The sequence below is a fragment of the Acartia tonsa genome, chromosome 5, assembly GCF_053477335.1.
Source record: "Acartia tonsa isolate MP-2025a chromosome 5, ASM5347733v1, whole genome shotgun sequence".
In the NCBI taxonomy this organism is placed as follows: Eukaryota; Metazoa; Arthropoda; class Copepoda; order Calanoida; family Acartiidae; genus Acartia; species Acartia tonsa.
In genome coordinates this window covers 34,617,273-34,630,933 of record NC_137264.1, presented here as the reverse complement: position 1 = coordinate 34,630,933, position 13,661 = coordinate 34,617,273, and the positions used below count along the sequence as shown (strand labels likewise).

Below are 13,661 nucleotides of genomic sequence, written 5' to 3'. Positions count from 1 at the left end.
ATCTGGCCAGATATATAGCAAATATCTGGTAATTTGGCCGGATATCTGGTTATTCGGCCGGATATCCGGTAATTTGCCGTATACCAAATATGTTGCATTATAAATCATCCGGCTAAAAAATTATCCGGCCTACCTCTATTATATAAGTATGAAATTTGTTTGATACACAAAACTATCCTTTAATTCTGTAGATTAAACTTAGCGGTTGAAACGTTTATACACTTAACTTAATAAACCAACCAATTAAAATTCAATAAAATTCTCAAAAGTTGTTAACCTAATGAATTAGAAAAACAATTATAAAACTTTGGGGACAAGTGAAATAAACAGTCCAATTTCCCCTCTCTCTCTGAATTATACCAGAGTGTACCAAAAGTCTAATAATAACTAGGGAGGCAGAGCACAATGGGCTGTTAATTACACTAGTCCCCGAAGTTTTAAAAACTTTTTCATTTGTTTGCTCAACAACTTTTTGATTGTTTGAAATTTTAATTGGTTTAATAAGACGTTCCAACCACCTATTGTAATCAACAGAAAGGGTAAGTTTGTGTATAATCATGGGGTATAAACGTCCATTTATCAACCATTGTCTTCTCTATCTAGATCCCTGTACCCAAAGTCTAATAATAACTGGAAAACTTATATTTTTATTACATAACAAGAAATAACATGTTATTCAAGAATCTAAAGGGATAAGACAATGTCTAATAAATTGATGTACATCCCCAATAATGATACAAAAAATTATCCCTTCTGTAGATTAAGACTAGAAGTTGAAACTTTTAAACACTCAACTTAATAAATCAACCAAATAAAATTTACTGAATTTCCCCAATGTTTAACCCAAATATAAGAACACCGTTATAACACTTTGGGGACTAATTTAATAAACAGCTCAAGGTCCCATCCCTCCCTGAACTATACAAGAGTGTATCACATGTCTAATAATAACTAGGGAGGGAGTGGACATAAAGCTGTTTAATACACTAGTCCCGGAAGGTTTATAATAACATTTTTTTTTATTTCTTGGCTCAACAACTTTGGAGACTTTTATTGAATTTTAATTGGTTGGTTCATTAGGTTTAGTGATCAAACGTTTCAACCACTATGTAATCAACAAAAAAGGGTCAGTTTGTGTATCATCATGGGATATACAAATAAATTTATCAGCCATTGTCTTATCCCTCTAGATTCCTGTACCCAAAGTCTAATAATATAATAACCAGAACACTCATTTTTATTACATAACAAGAAATAACATGTTACTGAAGGATCTAAGGGATAAGACTATGGCTAATGAATTGATGTACATCCCCATTAATAATACACAAAATTAACCCTTCTGTAGATTAAAATTAGTGGTAGAAACGATTGAACACTCAAATTAATAAACCAATCCATCAAAATTTATCGAAAGTCCCCAAAGTTATTAAGTCAACGAATAAGAAAAGGTTATTTTAAAACTTTTGGGACTAGTGTATTAAACGACCTATTTTATCCAACCTATTTCTGATACTTATTAAATGCAAATCTTTTCTATAATATGAGTCTGAACGAACTCCGTAAAGGTTAGCTCATTTATTTAATCTAAGCAAGTTGAAATTTTTTGATTGAAAACTTTGGTTGATGATTCCTGTAACAATAAGGGTTTAAAAAGTGTAGCAACTCTGCAATCGGTACTTCTGCTTTATAGCTTTAGTTTTTGATATATTAAGACGTAAGTTTAATGCAAATTATTGCAGTTTCCCAAGTGCCAAGTCGAGCACATACAACCCCCCCCCCCATCTCCCGACCTTGAAAAAAGGAAGGGATACTTTCTAGTTTGTTTCTTAATTATATAAGGTCAGGTTAGGATAGTTTATATTTGGTACCAGGGACCCTTGCAAGTTAATATAAGGAGGGAGGGGTTGTCAGTGATCAAAAGACACTTTGAGGGAAAGCACCGAACATCTTTTTTAAGCTAAGACATCTTTTTCCAAAATTAACAGAGATAAACTAAAATAAGTGGTAATAACTGAAACATTCCCTGGATCTATCAGTAACTTTACTGTAAAGAAGAAACAATTGCATACATATATAATAGGGTTGGGCCGATACTTTTTTGGCTGGATACCGGATATCCGGTTGATTTCTAATGACAGATAATCGTTATATGGCAAATTACTGGATATCTGGCCGAATAAAAGAACATCAGCCGAATGACCGGATATCTGGCCGAATAACCGGATATCCGGCCAAATAACCGGATATCCGGTCGAATAACTGGATATCCGGCCGAATAACTGGATATCCGGCACAATAACATATATTTGCCGGATATCCGGCATTATAAATCAGCCAGTTATCTAGTAACCGTCCAAAAAAGTATCCGGCCCAATCCTATTATATATGTATGCAATTTGACAATTTTGTATTTGGAAGATTACTTGCTACACCTTCATATGTTATAATTGAGACTGTCCCCATTTTTTTTGGTAAATTTCAGGTATATATCAACACACTTGAATTGAAATTTTGTAAAAATCTTTAAAATTGGGATGGTACAAAAGCCCCAAAAATGCCATAAAAACAGGGTTTTTTGCAGATTTTAAAAACTTTGCAGTGCTTGTACCGTCGCAATTTTTGCATTACAGAAAAAATATTTTGCATGGGTCATTTTTATGCATAAATCAACCATATTTTGGCTGGGGGCAAAAATTTTAACAAAATTTTTCAAATCCGGGACGGGGTAGGCAACACCCATAGAGGCCTCTAGTGCCACTTGAGGGAAGGCGAGTCGATCACCCACTTTCAAATTTAGTTTATTTCTAGGGAGGGGGGAGGAGATTTTTCTATGGACAATTTCTCTTAGGATGGTAGAGGTACTCTCTTTCAAAATAGTTAAAAAGCTTCACTGAACCCAGGTCTCTATTTGAATATATAGGGGTGTTCGTTTGTTTATTACTTTAGGTATAGTTTGGTTAGGTTAAATTGAATAATGGATAGCCCCAGTGACCCACAGGATATATTAATCACAGGTATAGACCCCGCAACAGTTGGACACTGGACAATATCTACTCCCTCTTACTAACAATTTATTTGAAAAAAAAGGGGGGGGGGGTTGTCATTGCTCGACTACTAGGCACTTTGTGGAGAAGCATTATTAGTTCATTGAAATTAAACCTTTAATATCTAATAATATATTTTTTTGTTAAATTTAGAAAGGCGATTCTGGATATGTGTTTACAAAGATAAATAGAAGCAATTCTGTTAGGTAGGTTCATTTGTTTTAATTATATTAAGACTAAGCCTAAATGGCTGAAGAAAGCTTGTTTTGGTTTATGGGTAAAATAAGTTAACCAATGTCTTCTAGTGGATATGAGAAATGTAACTTTATAATTCATAGACTAAGCACCAAATTGAAGAAAAGAATCTGTCCTTCTAACAATGGTTCTATTTATATTTTATCCTACATTTTTGTATTATTCAATGTGTTAAAACTTGATGGCATAAAGGATTTATGCCAGGTTTGTAGCGTAGCAACTACATATGTCTTTAAAGTCGACAAATGTTGTCACTATTAAAATACATTTTTAGCCCTTGCGGGATCTTAACATAATCAAAAATACTCATTACAAATGCAGGGATCTAATGGGATAAGACAATGGCTGGTAAATTAATGTACATCCCCAATAATGACACACAAAATTACCCCTTCGGTAGAATAAAATCAGTGATTAAAACTTAATAAACCATTAACCAACAAATCAAACTTAGTAAACATCCCCAAAGTTGTTAGGCCAAAGAATATTAAATATTATTATAAAACTTTGGGGACTACTGTAATAAACATTTCATTCCTCTCTCTCTCTTTTTTTTCCAGAAACCTTGCTTATGATCAACCAATTTATGAAGGAATATTGAAAATAATTATTATTTCCTTTTTTTTGCTACAACTAAATATAACTTCCTTGTTTTTATTTGCATAAAAATGCAAAAAATTACAATATGTGCATTCTTTCTTCACAAGACATGTTAATTTTAACAAAAATCAAGTATGAGTTTATGAAGAAAAGTAAAGCCATTTTAATCATTTTAGGTTATTTTAAAGGATATGTCATGTCTCTCAGAGATTTAGTCCAAAGTTATCTTGTCTATTAGTAAATTTGATAATTTCAATAATTAATGTTAAATAATTTCGAAAATACTCAAATGTCAGAATTTATATATTTTTCCCTCCTTTTGCATTTAAATTAAAAACAACCAACAAACATTTTTTAGGTTAGGTTAGATTAATCAAGTTTAGAAGGGCCCTGCAGTAATGCTCTTTTTGGATAGGGGAGGGTTAGAGTGGGAAGCCAGAAATATGGGAAAATTTAGTTTTTCTTTAAATTGGAAAGAATCCATCAAAAACATGTAAGAAATGGTTAACAGTTTTAAATGTAAAGATGCCACGCTTCTACAAAAGAAATTTTGATGCAAAGAATATTTTATTGTAAGAAAATAGAATAGAATCAACTTATATTAGATTTATACATTCGAACAAGGGTGATTTCGTTCAATGCTATCAATTGATGTATTAGAAAAGGTTTTACTTTTGAGATATTAAAGTAGTAATATGTAGTTAGTATATTTATTAGAATCTCGCAATCAGTTGTTCTGATCAGTCTTTGATGTGCCAATTTGACGTAGAATATATCTATAATACAAAGTAGAACGATGTCTGTCTGTCTGTCTGTTTGTTTGTAGCGAAGGATCTCTCTAACCGCTGAACCGATCGGGTTCTCCACAACAGGGTAGCTTCACATAGGTCCCAGGAAGGTTTATATCTTTTTTTTGGGTGGGTGGGACACCCCCAACCTCCCAAAAAATAAAAATACCCCCCCCCCCCAAAAAAAATTTCTTTTTAAAACTAAAATTAAAATAGTTGGGTCGACTACCCCCCCCCCCCCCCCGACAAAAAAAATTCTCCCCCCCCAAATGTTTTTTTAAAAATTTTCCTTTATATCTAAAATACGAAAAAATGGTTTGATTAAACCTCTTGGGGCATAGCCCCTAGAGGCTAGGAACGAAGCCGCTAGTTCTTAAAATAAAGTAACAGTAAGTCTGTCTGTTTGTACCGAAGGATCTCGCTAACCGCTGAACCGATATGGTTCTCTTTTAAAAGGTTTTTTTTCTCATAAGTCCTGGGAAGGTTTATAACTATTTTTTTTGGTGGGGGGGGGGGGGGAGGATACTACCATCACCCTCCCAACTTTACTTTTTCTATTACTTACATCCCTCATAAGACAAACTTTAAGAATAAAATTGTAAGTGTGAAAAAAATAATATTTGTGAAAAGAATATTTAGGCCGCAGAGGATAAAGACAAAAAGATTTTCCCAGGATTAAGCCAGGGATTTAGGCATAGGCCAATGCAAGATTAATTATTCCTACCTGATTAAAAATTAGATAAAGTGGAAAGATATTTAGAAAAAGATTACAGTCGAGTCATTATTTATGTGATATACTTTCCCATTACTGGATTACCACATTTATTTCCAGCATATTTTACAAAATTACTTTTATATCCTCAAATAACATTTTTATTATAATAAGAATATTTTTATTATAATAAGAATATTTTTATTATAATAAGAATATTTTTATTATAATAAGAATATTTTTATCATACACATAAACTTTTAGTAATTCAATTTGTTTGTCTGCCCGTCCGTCAGTCAGTAGCGCTATTGGGGGTGATATGATTTTCTTTGCTGCTATTCAAGATATACAGCTAAATTTTATTTATGAAGATTCCATTAACAAACAAACATCCAGTAAACAGTTTTCAGTCTAACAACCATGTGACAAAAATATATAAATATAAAAACATATGAAAGATCTTGTGATTTTTTACCCGATAGATTTATTCTTGATTAACGATTAAGACCACTTAACGCCTGTTCTTTAAATAATTTCGTTACTTGTTGGTGATGTTAAACAAGTTTAAAATCAAAATAAGGATACTTTACAAACCTTTTCTGCTGGTGTCAACACACAAACAGGAGAAAATAAAATTAGAAAAAAAAGAATATTTTTTTAGTACAAGAATCGGAGACGGTAGTCAAGACTTTCCTAGATCAGCTTCTAATATCAGAAACAAATTAGGTATCTGTTTATTTTTATATCTTACTATCACCTCTAAAGGCACTTGAAGTAAGAGAAAGAGGAATCAAACCTCTACTTTCAATTTAAACCAAAAGAAATAATTATTTTTTTTGTGGGAAGGAGGTTAATTGTTTATGAGGGTGTCCTCCCTCAAAATAGTTATAAACCTGCCCTTAACTTCAAAGGTGAGATCTTGAGGTACAACAGAAACTCAATCAGACAGAGAGACAAACGGTTATTATACGTCGTTCTGACTGCACATATATATTAATTAGAATATCTATCTATTGTAGGAGAATCTGAATATTATGGAGTGCCTATAACCCGACATTCAGAGCCACAGCAACAGGATGGCACAAATTCCAGGTACATTTCCAGCAGAGGCGTGCACAAGGGGATTGTTGGTGGGAATATCCTTCCTAGGTGTCCACATCCACCTCCTATACAACCTCCTTATACTCTAAAACAACCAAGGGGAATGTCAAGTTCAAAAGTCACACACCACTCGATTTTGAAACCGCGAAGTTGTGTCAAAATTTTCGGATGCACTTCGTGCACACCCTAGGCAAAACCCTATGCAAGCCACTGGTTTCCAACAAACTTTCATTGACAATACCTGTCAAATTGTCTTTTTGTAGCTCAGCTTCTTCATAACTATGATTTATCAGTATGTCCTTATCTTATGAGTCAGCAACGTCACTTTTGAAAATTTACTTTTCCCGACTCTAATAGCCCAAACAAACGTACACACATTCTTTCAGCCAGAGGCGTCCAAGCTTTTTTATTTGGGGGGGGGGGTGGGTAAAAAATCTTTATGGTTTTTTTTTTTTTTTTTGGGGGGGGGGTTAAAATGGCGCGCGAATCGCACCGCAAATTTTTTACCCCCCCCAAAAATAAAAAAAAATTACACGGGGGGTAAAATTTGCTTGGGGGGGAGAGGTAATTACCCCACCTGAAATCTGTTGGCAGGAGTAAATTTTGTTTACTACTAAATTTAAATACTACTAAATTTTTTTTGTTAGGGATTACTTATTTTGGAGGGGGGTATTTACCCCCCCCCCCAAAAAAAAAATTGTTTGGAGGAGGGGGGGTGTAAATACCCCCTCTTAAATGGTTGTGGGTGCCTACGGCACCCCAAAGGTAGGGGTAAAATGAAAAAAAAATCGTTGGGGGGGGGGGGGGGGTAATCCCGCTTTTACCTCCCCTCCTTGGACGTCCTTGCTTTTAGCATCTGTAATATTAATTATAGAGTATTTAAAATCAAGTTATAAAAAAAATATTAATTTTTTCAATGTTTTGTCTATTTACTAAATTTTGTTTTGTTTTAGGCTTTCTAATCGTTCATTGTACAGTCAAATCGCTGAAGGTACATTTTTTACTTTCTACAGAATTCTACAATCTATCGGTCAATCGTTTACGCACTTTTTACGTTTTTTCTATCAAAGAAAAGGCTTCCGTATTTATAGTTTAGGTCAGGTTACGTTGGGTTATATTGGGTAAATGGTGACCCTGCAGTTTAGGATAACCTTGTAGGCGTTAGACAAAGAAAAAAACTGCCCCTTCCCCCTTATTTGAATTTATTTCAATAAAGTTGAAAGAGACCTATGTTGAATCTCTAAATAATTATATTTAGATGATGGTACAAGAAAAGAAATACTCAAGCTTCGCCGTGATCTAAGGTAGTTTTTTTCTTTTTATTGACAAAAATGATAAAGTAGATAATAGAGTAACTGGATATGTATGCTTATGACCATTAATATCTCACAAACTGCCTAACCTATAGTTACAGAATACACAGATATCCTTGGTTTGGATCCATGTTAGGTTTTACGCAATTAACAAATATTGTCAACTCAACACTCCTAATAAGCTATATGATCCCAAGAATAAACCTCTCTGTAGTTGAGGAGCAAAGGCGTAGGCCTATAGGGATAAGACAATCGCCGATAAATTGATGTACAATTGTACATCCCCAATGATGATACACAAAAATACCCCTTTTGTAATTAGTGGTTAAAACTTTGGATACTCAACTAAATGAACCAACCAATTATAATTCAATAAAAGTCCCCAACGTGGTAACCTAACAAATAAGAAAAAGTAAAAAAAACTTTGGGGACAAGTGTAGTAAACAGCCCAATGTATCCATCTCCCTCATATGATAGCGATATAAAAAGAAAAAAAATTACAAGAAAGATGAATGAAAATATATTGTAATCCTTTTATTTATCCTTTAATGATGTGGAAAGATAAAAAGCGATTTCTATGCTTATTTTCAACCTTCTTGGTAACTTTACAATGTGTTTCAAAATCAGCCATGTGACGTCATAAAAACGAGGGAGATTAGAGGAGAAGTGGCTGATTTTTTAAATACTTTGAAAAGTTACCCTTTTTGGTGGCTTCGCCCTTGTTCTTTAAGCATACAAACTTTGATTTAAGTTTTAGGAGTCATATACAGTCTATTTAGTTCCTATGCTATAAATAAGAATGACAAAGTCTATAAGTAGCGAAACACAAAGAAATCATTGATGGACAAACGGACAAAGTGAGTTTTAGAGCATATATTCTTTGTCATAGAATTTTTATAAAAAGTAAAGGAAAAAATCCCGAAACCTTTTGGCATAAATTATGAATTGGTCTTTTATAGCGTGACTGACAGACCTACGGACGGAATATTCTGGAATTAAGTATGTCTGTATGTATATCTGTCTATCTGTGTGTATTGTTGATATTATCTATTGGCCCTAATCAAAGAAAATATATAAAATTACATACAGGAAAAGTAGTATAAACAAAAAAGAAAAAAATGTCTAGTCTTCCTTACCCTTAATATTAAAGCGAATAAAAATCTATGTTATTAGCAGCGAAGCTACTCTATAATTTCAAATGTCTGTCCATCCGTCTGTTAGAGACTGAATGCGTAAACGTGATTTTTTTCGGCTCCTAAAAAAGATAGAAGGCTGAAACTTTTTGACATCATTACCATCAATAATGAGGATAATCAACTATTTAACAGGCATGGCGGTCGGACTGCTTTTTCGACGTTGTCATCCTTGTTTATATCTAGCATTAACAAAACCTTTGATTGTACGATCTGGCAGTATTGTAGTTTCTAATGGGTCAAGACATTCCATCTATTAATACTATTAATGGCATGACAAGTAAAAGTAGCATTTATTAACGTCTTCAGCTAGGCAATAGTTAAAAACGAGACTAGAACCTGTCACCTTCTGTTAACTATTTTTAGAGATGATTCTCTTCTTTAAGTGAAATGATTATGTCTCTGTCTAAAACATTCACAGAGTGTCAAAAACAAAAAAAAGATTTACAATACACATATACAAATTGTTATTTTTGTGTATGTTTTACGTACAAATTTATTAAGTAGCCATTTAAATCTAATAAGCATTCATATCGGTCGGTCCGTTTTTTTAGCCACTTTGTGACTAGATTCATTAAGGTAGTGACAGTCGATCTTTTTATCTAGGGCCGGCTTCTATTAGGGGGTTGGAGGTACCCTACCGAAAAATTGTTATTGATCTTCAATGTAAATAAGAATTATAATGGTTCCGTGGTTAGTGAGATTCTTAGCTAAACTTCTTTTATTATTGTTATTGTAGAGAAGAGCAGAGTAAAGTTCAGAGGCTGAATTCACAGCTTTCAACTAATGTAAGTTTTTTTTAGTAGCGAAGCTACTCTATAACCCAAAATGTCTGACCGTCTGTCTGCCTGTCCTTCAAAAAGAAAAAAAATGTCTTTGTCTTATCTCTTTGGGGGAGGGGGGCAAACCCTGCGGGTCTTATGTCTGCTGCGCCCTAACTCCGCAAAGCTAGCCAGCATCCAATATGAGGTAATCTCACTTGACCTAATGGGTGGGGTTCAGGCTTAACAAGTTGCTTTGTGTGAAAGCGCCGATTTTTTACTTCACTGTCTTTTTAGGCTCAAGTTGTTTCAGCATTCGAACAATCTTTGGCCAACATGAACTCAAGGAATTTTATTATTTCAACTTTATAATTAAAAATTATTTTATAATAAAAATCAAATTATTCCAAGATGCCTGACTTTTAAAATCATTTTTGATACTAAAAATGTGCGATTTATAAAATTTCTATCGAGGCAAAGCAGTCGAAGCTGCACTAGGATTTAGCGTTTAGAGGCAGGCGCAGCCTTTCTTAGCCGCAGCTTCAAAGAGAATGCCTTAACCGCTCCCAACTTAAACTGGAGCAGTTCGTAACCAATGTAGTGTGATAAACTGCTGAACCAGACACGTTTCTTAATTTTATTAGCTGCAGTCGTAGCATTAGGACTGATGGCGAAGCCACTAAACCCTATATAACTGGCGTTCCTTTGGTATATTTTCAAATAAGAAAATTTCCTAGATTTTAAGCATTGGATTTTTGGATCAGCTTTAAAACTTAGTAAACAAAAAAAAGGAACTGTTTAATTTCACTAAAATTTGGCTCTACTTCACATAGAAAGTCCTGGCTAGTAATGGTTAGTTTTCTAGCTGTAGCGGCTGAGCTTAAATTGGGTTAGCTGCGGATCAGGTTTATGAGTCCTAAAAAATATACCTTTATAAGAATTTTAAAGGTGATTAGATTTATCATAAAATATCTCTGCCTGGTGTTTTGCATTCGCAAAAGCTTAAATAGGATGAGAGAATAAGCAGGTAATAAGACTTAATGAAATTATAGATTAACATGTTTTGAATTTGTTCAACAAATTGAATATTCTTATCCCTATCCTTTCTTTCTATGAGTTGTTTTGATGTGTGTGGCAAGGAGATAAGATACAACTTTCTCAAGGATCAGTCATGTATTGAAAGCAGAGGTGGATTCTTTAAAAAATTAGGGTCGTTTCTCGCTGGTGAGGCAAAATTATTTTTGTGAAAATACTTGAAAAAACGCATAAAAGTCTACAAAAATAAATAAAATCGGGTTATTAACATAAGATTTACTAAATTTTTTATGTGATTTTGGAGGACTTTTCACAAAAAAAAAAGAAATTTGCCTCACCAGCAAGCAGCCACAATATTTTTTTTTAAAGAATCCAACTCAGATGTTGAGGCAATATCTCCACAACTGCTAATTGGACCACATTCAATCTTTTGAAGAAAAAAACGTAGATGCTTTATATATTATGTATTTGTTAGGTAAGAGTAAGTGTTCCAAAAGGCTTTATTAACCCTTAACAGTCGGGCCCCTTGCCGAACCTTTATCGGTCGGGGGGGAGGGGGGGGCGTTCAATGCCCCCCTATTATCTCAGCTTCTTTTATTGTTCATGTTCCCTGTTTGATTTTTAAAGCTTGAAAAACAATTTTTTCAGAAAATATATATTTTTATGTAAATTTTATACTAGAAATCTCAAAACATAAATTTCGACGGCCACAGATGTACTTAACAGCTGCCAGATGCCGCAGTCGGAGGTCGGTGGAAAACGGCGGCGGATCCTTATTGCATTTTAATATGTTGTGCAGACATATAAGAAAAGCTTAAGTTAAAATTTGAAGTCTAGTCTCTAAGTCAAAAATTGCGGTCACAGAAAGCTTTTAAAGATATCTGGAGACCTGGAGGATCAGTTCCTGCAGGATCATACCTAGAACCTGAATTTAACTTGAACATCTATATTTTATGTAAGGATTTACTAATAGAGGATATTTTTGTATTTTTGTAAGATAAACTGCTTTGTTTAAATCAAAAAAAATATTTTTGCTCTTTACCTGGATGACCCTGCCAGGTTTGCTGGCATTCTGTGCGCGCCAGGATGGAGATGATCAAAAATTCTAACTCTTAGTTATGTGTCATACCCATATTATAAAAGTCACTAAGTTATATCTTATCTTATATCTCACACAGAAAATGAGATAGAAAAACCTGAGGGGGGGGGGGGCGTTTAATTTAAATTAAAATTTCAGTTTTTCTTTCCCCCTCCTCCAGCACTATCACAGATTGGCAATTTATTAAATAAATTCAAACAGCCTCTCTACTATTGGACGTAATCATCCTTGTTTTTCTCATAAATTTACAAAAAAAAACTTTTAATATAAACCAAAGCAAATAAAACATAAATGAACAAACCTGAAAAGGAGGACAATTTTTTTTCAAAGGAAGTGCAGACGTTAAATATATATTTTTTTAAAATGGTTGCTTATTTAAAAAATAAGCAAAATATTTATTAATCATTTATATTTAAAATCCGCAAATAAACCAAACAATTCACTGTTATTTGTACAGCAGTGACCCTTCTACAAAACTGCCGACTATTCCAGTTAATCTTGACAAACATTGCTGGTTATAGTAACTTTCGTGGCGCCGCACCTTAAGGGGCGATTCTTCGTATTTTTCACAGTAGCTTTTCTCCTATTTCTAGCCCCTGCAGGGTCCATTGCCTAACCCGGTGCGGCAATCACCTAACCCAATATAACCTAATCTAACCTAATATAACCAAAAAAATCCATTTTGAAAATACAACGTATCGCCCCTTAAGGGGCGTTGCCACGAAAGGGACTATTACCACATTGCTTTGTAGATCCAAACAATACATATAGAAAAATTTCTACAAAAAGGAAAAAAAACATGTTGTGTAAACTTTAAAAATAGAAAAAAGAGAGCAATTGTATTTTTAGTAAACAAAATATAAATAGTTAGTAATTTTTATTTACAAATTATTATAATTAAAGATCTTAATAATTCTTAAAACAAATAAGGGGCAATGTCCGTCTTGTCGCACGACATTTTATCTTAGATTTAGCAGTTTTTACTTGGTTTTTCAGTTTTTTAAACAAATTCAATTTGTTGCTTTCACTTAAAAATTATGAATATGAAATATGATAAAATTGTTTGAACAGATTGCAGCATTTAACAAAAAGTGCAGAAGAAAAGGTAAGTTTTTTATATAGGTTCCTTGGTTTAGTTCATTTTACAGATATAAATCTAAGGGAGTTAATTACTTCTTTTTTTAGTAGCGAAGCTACTCTATAACTTGAAATGTCCGTCTGTATGTCTGAAACGTTTTGGGGGAAACGTGATTTTCTCAGCTCCTACAAAAGATAGAAGACTGAAATTTTTTGTCAAAATTCCCATCATTATGGAGCATAATTAAGTATAAAACATCGTAAGCGGTCGGACTGCTTTTAAGCAGCTTTATAGCCGCTTTTAATTTTCAAAACTGATTTTCTTGGCTCCTGTAAATGAGAGAAGGCTGAAACTTCTTGTCAACATTTCATCAATATGGAGCATAATTATGTATAAAACATCAATAGCGGTTGGACTGCTTTTAAGCAGCTTTTTGGCCGCTTTTATTTTTCAAAACTTATTTTGTCGGCACCTGTAAAAGAGAGAATGCTGAAACTTCTTGTCAACAATCTTATTGATATGAAGCATTATTAAGTATAAAACATCAATAGCGGTCAGACTGCTTTTAAGCAGCTTTTTAGCCGCTTTAATTTTTCAAAACGGAATTGCTCGGCTCCTGTAAAAGATAAAAGGCTGAAACTTCTTGTCAACACTCCTATCAATATGGAGCATAATTAAA

At 33.5% G+C, this 13,661-nt stretch overlaps 1 protein-coding gene across 1 annotated transcript in view; it reads left to right on the top strand.

Annotated features, from left to right (window-relative positions):
• LOC145319343 (neuron navigator 2-like) overlaps positions 1-13,661 on the top strand; it is a 123,283-nt gene that overhangs the window by 40,837 nt on the left and 68,785 nt on the right. The window contains exons 16-23 of the mRNA XM_080161422.1: positions 3,201-3,253; positions 6,064-6,128; positions 6,422-6,494; positions 7,457-7,494; positions 7,762-7,807; positions 9,749-9,797; positions 10,068-10,117; positions 12,976-13,009. Of these exons, the coding sequence (XP_080017548.1) occupies positions 3,201-3,253; positions 6,064-6,128; positions 6,422-6,494; positions 7,457-7,494; positions 7,762-7,807; positions 9,749-9,797; positions 10,068-10,117; positions 12,976-13,009 (408 nt within the window). The remainder of the gene's footprint in view (positions 1-3,200; positions 3,254-6,063; positions 6,129-6,421; positions 6,495-7,456; positions 7,495-7,761; positions 7,808-9,748; positions 9,798-10,067; positions 10,118-12,975; positions 13,010-13,661) is intronic.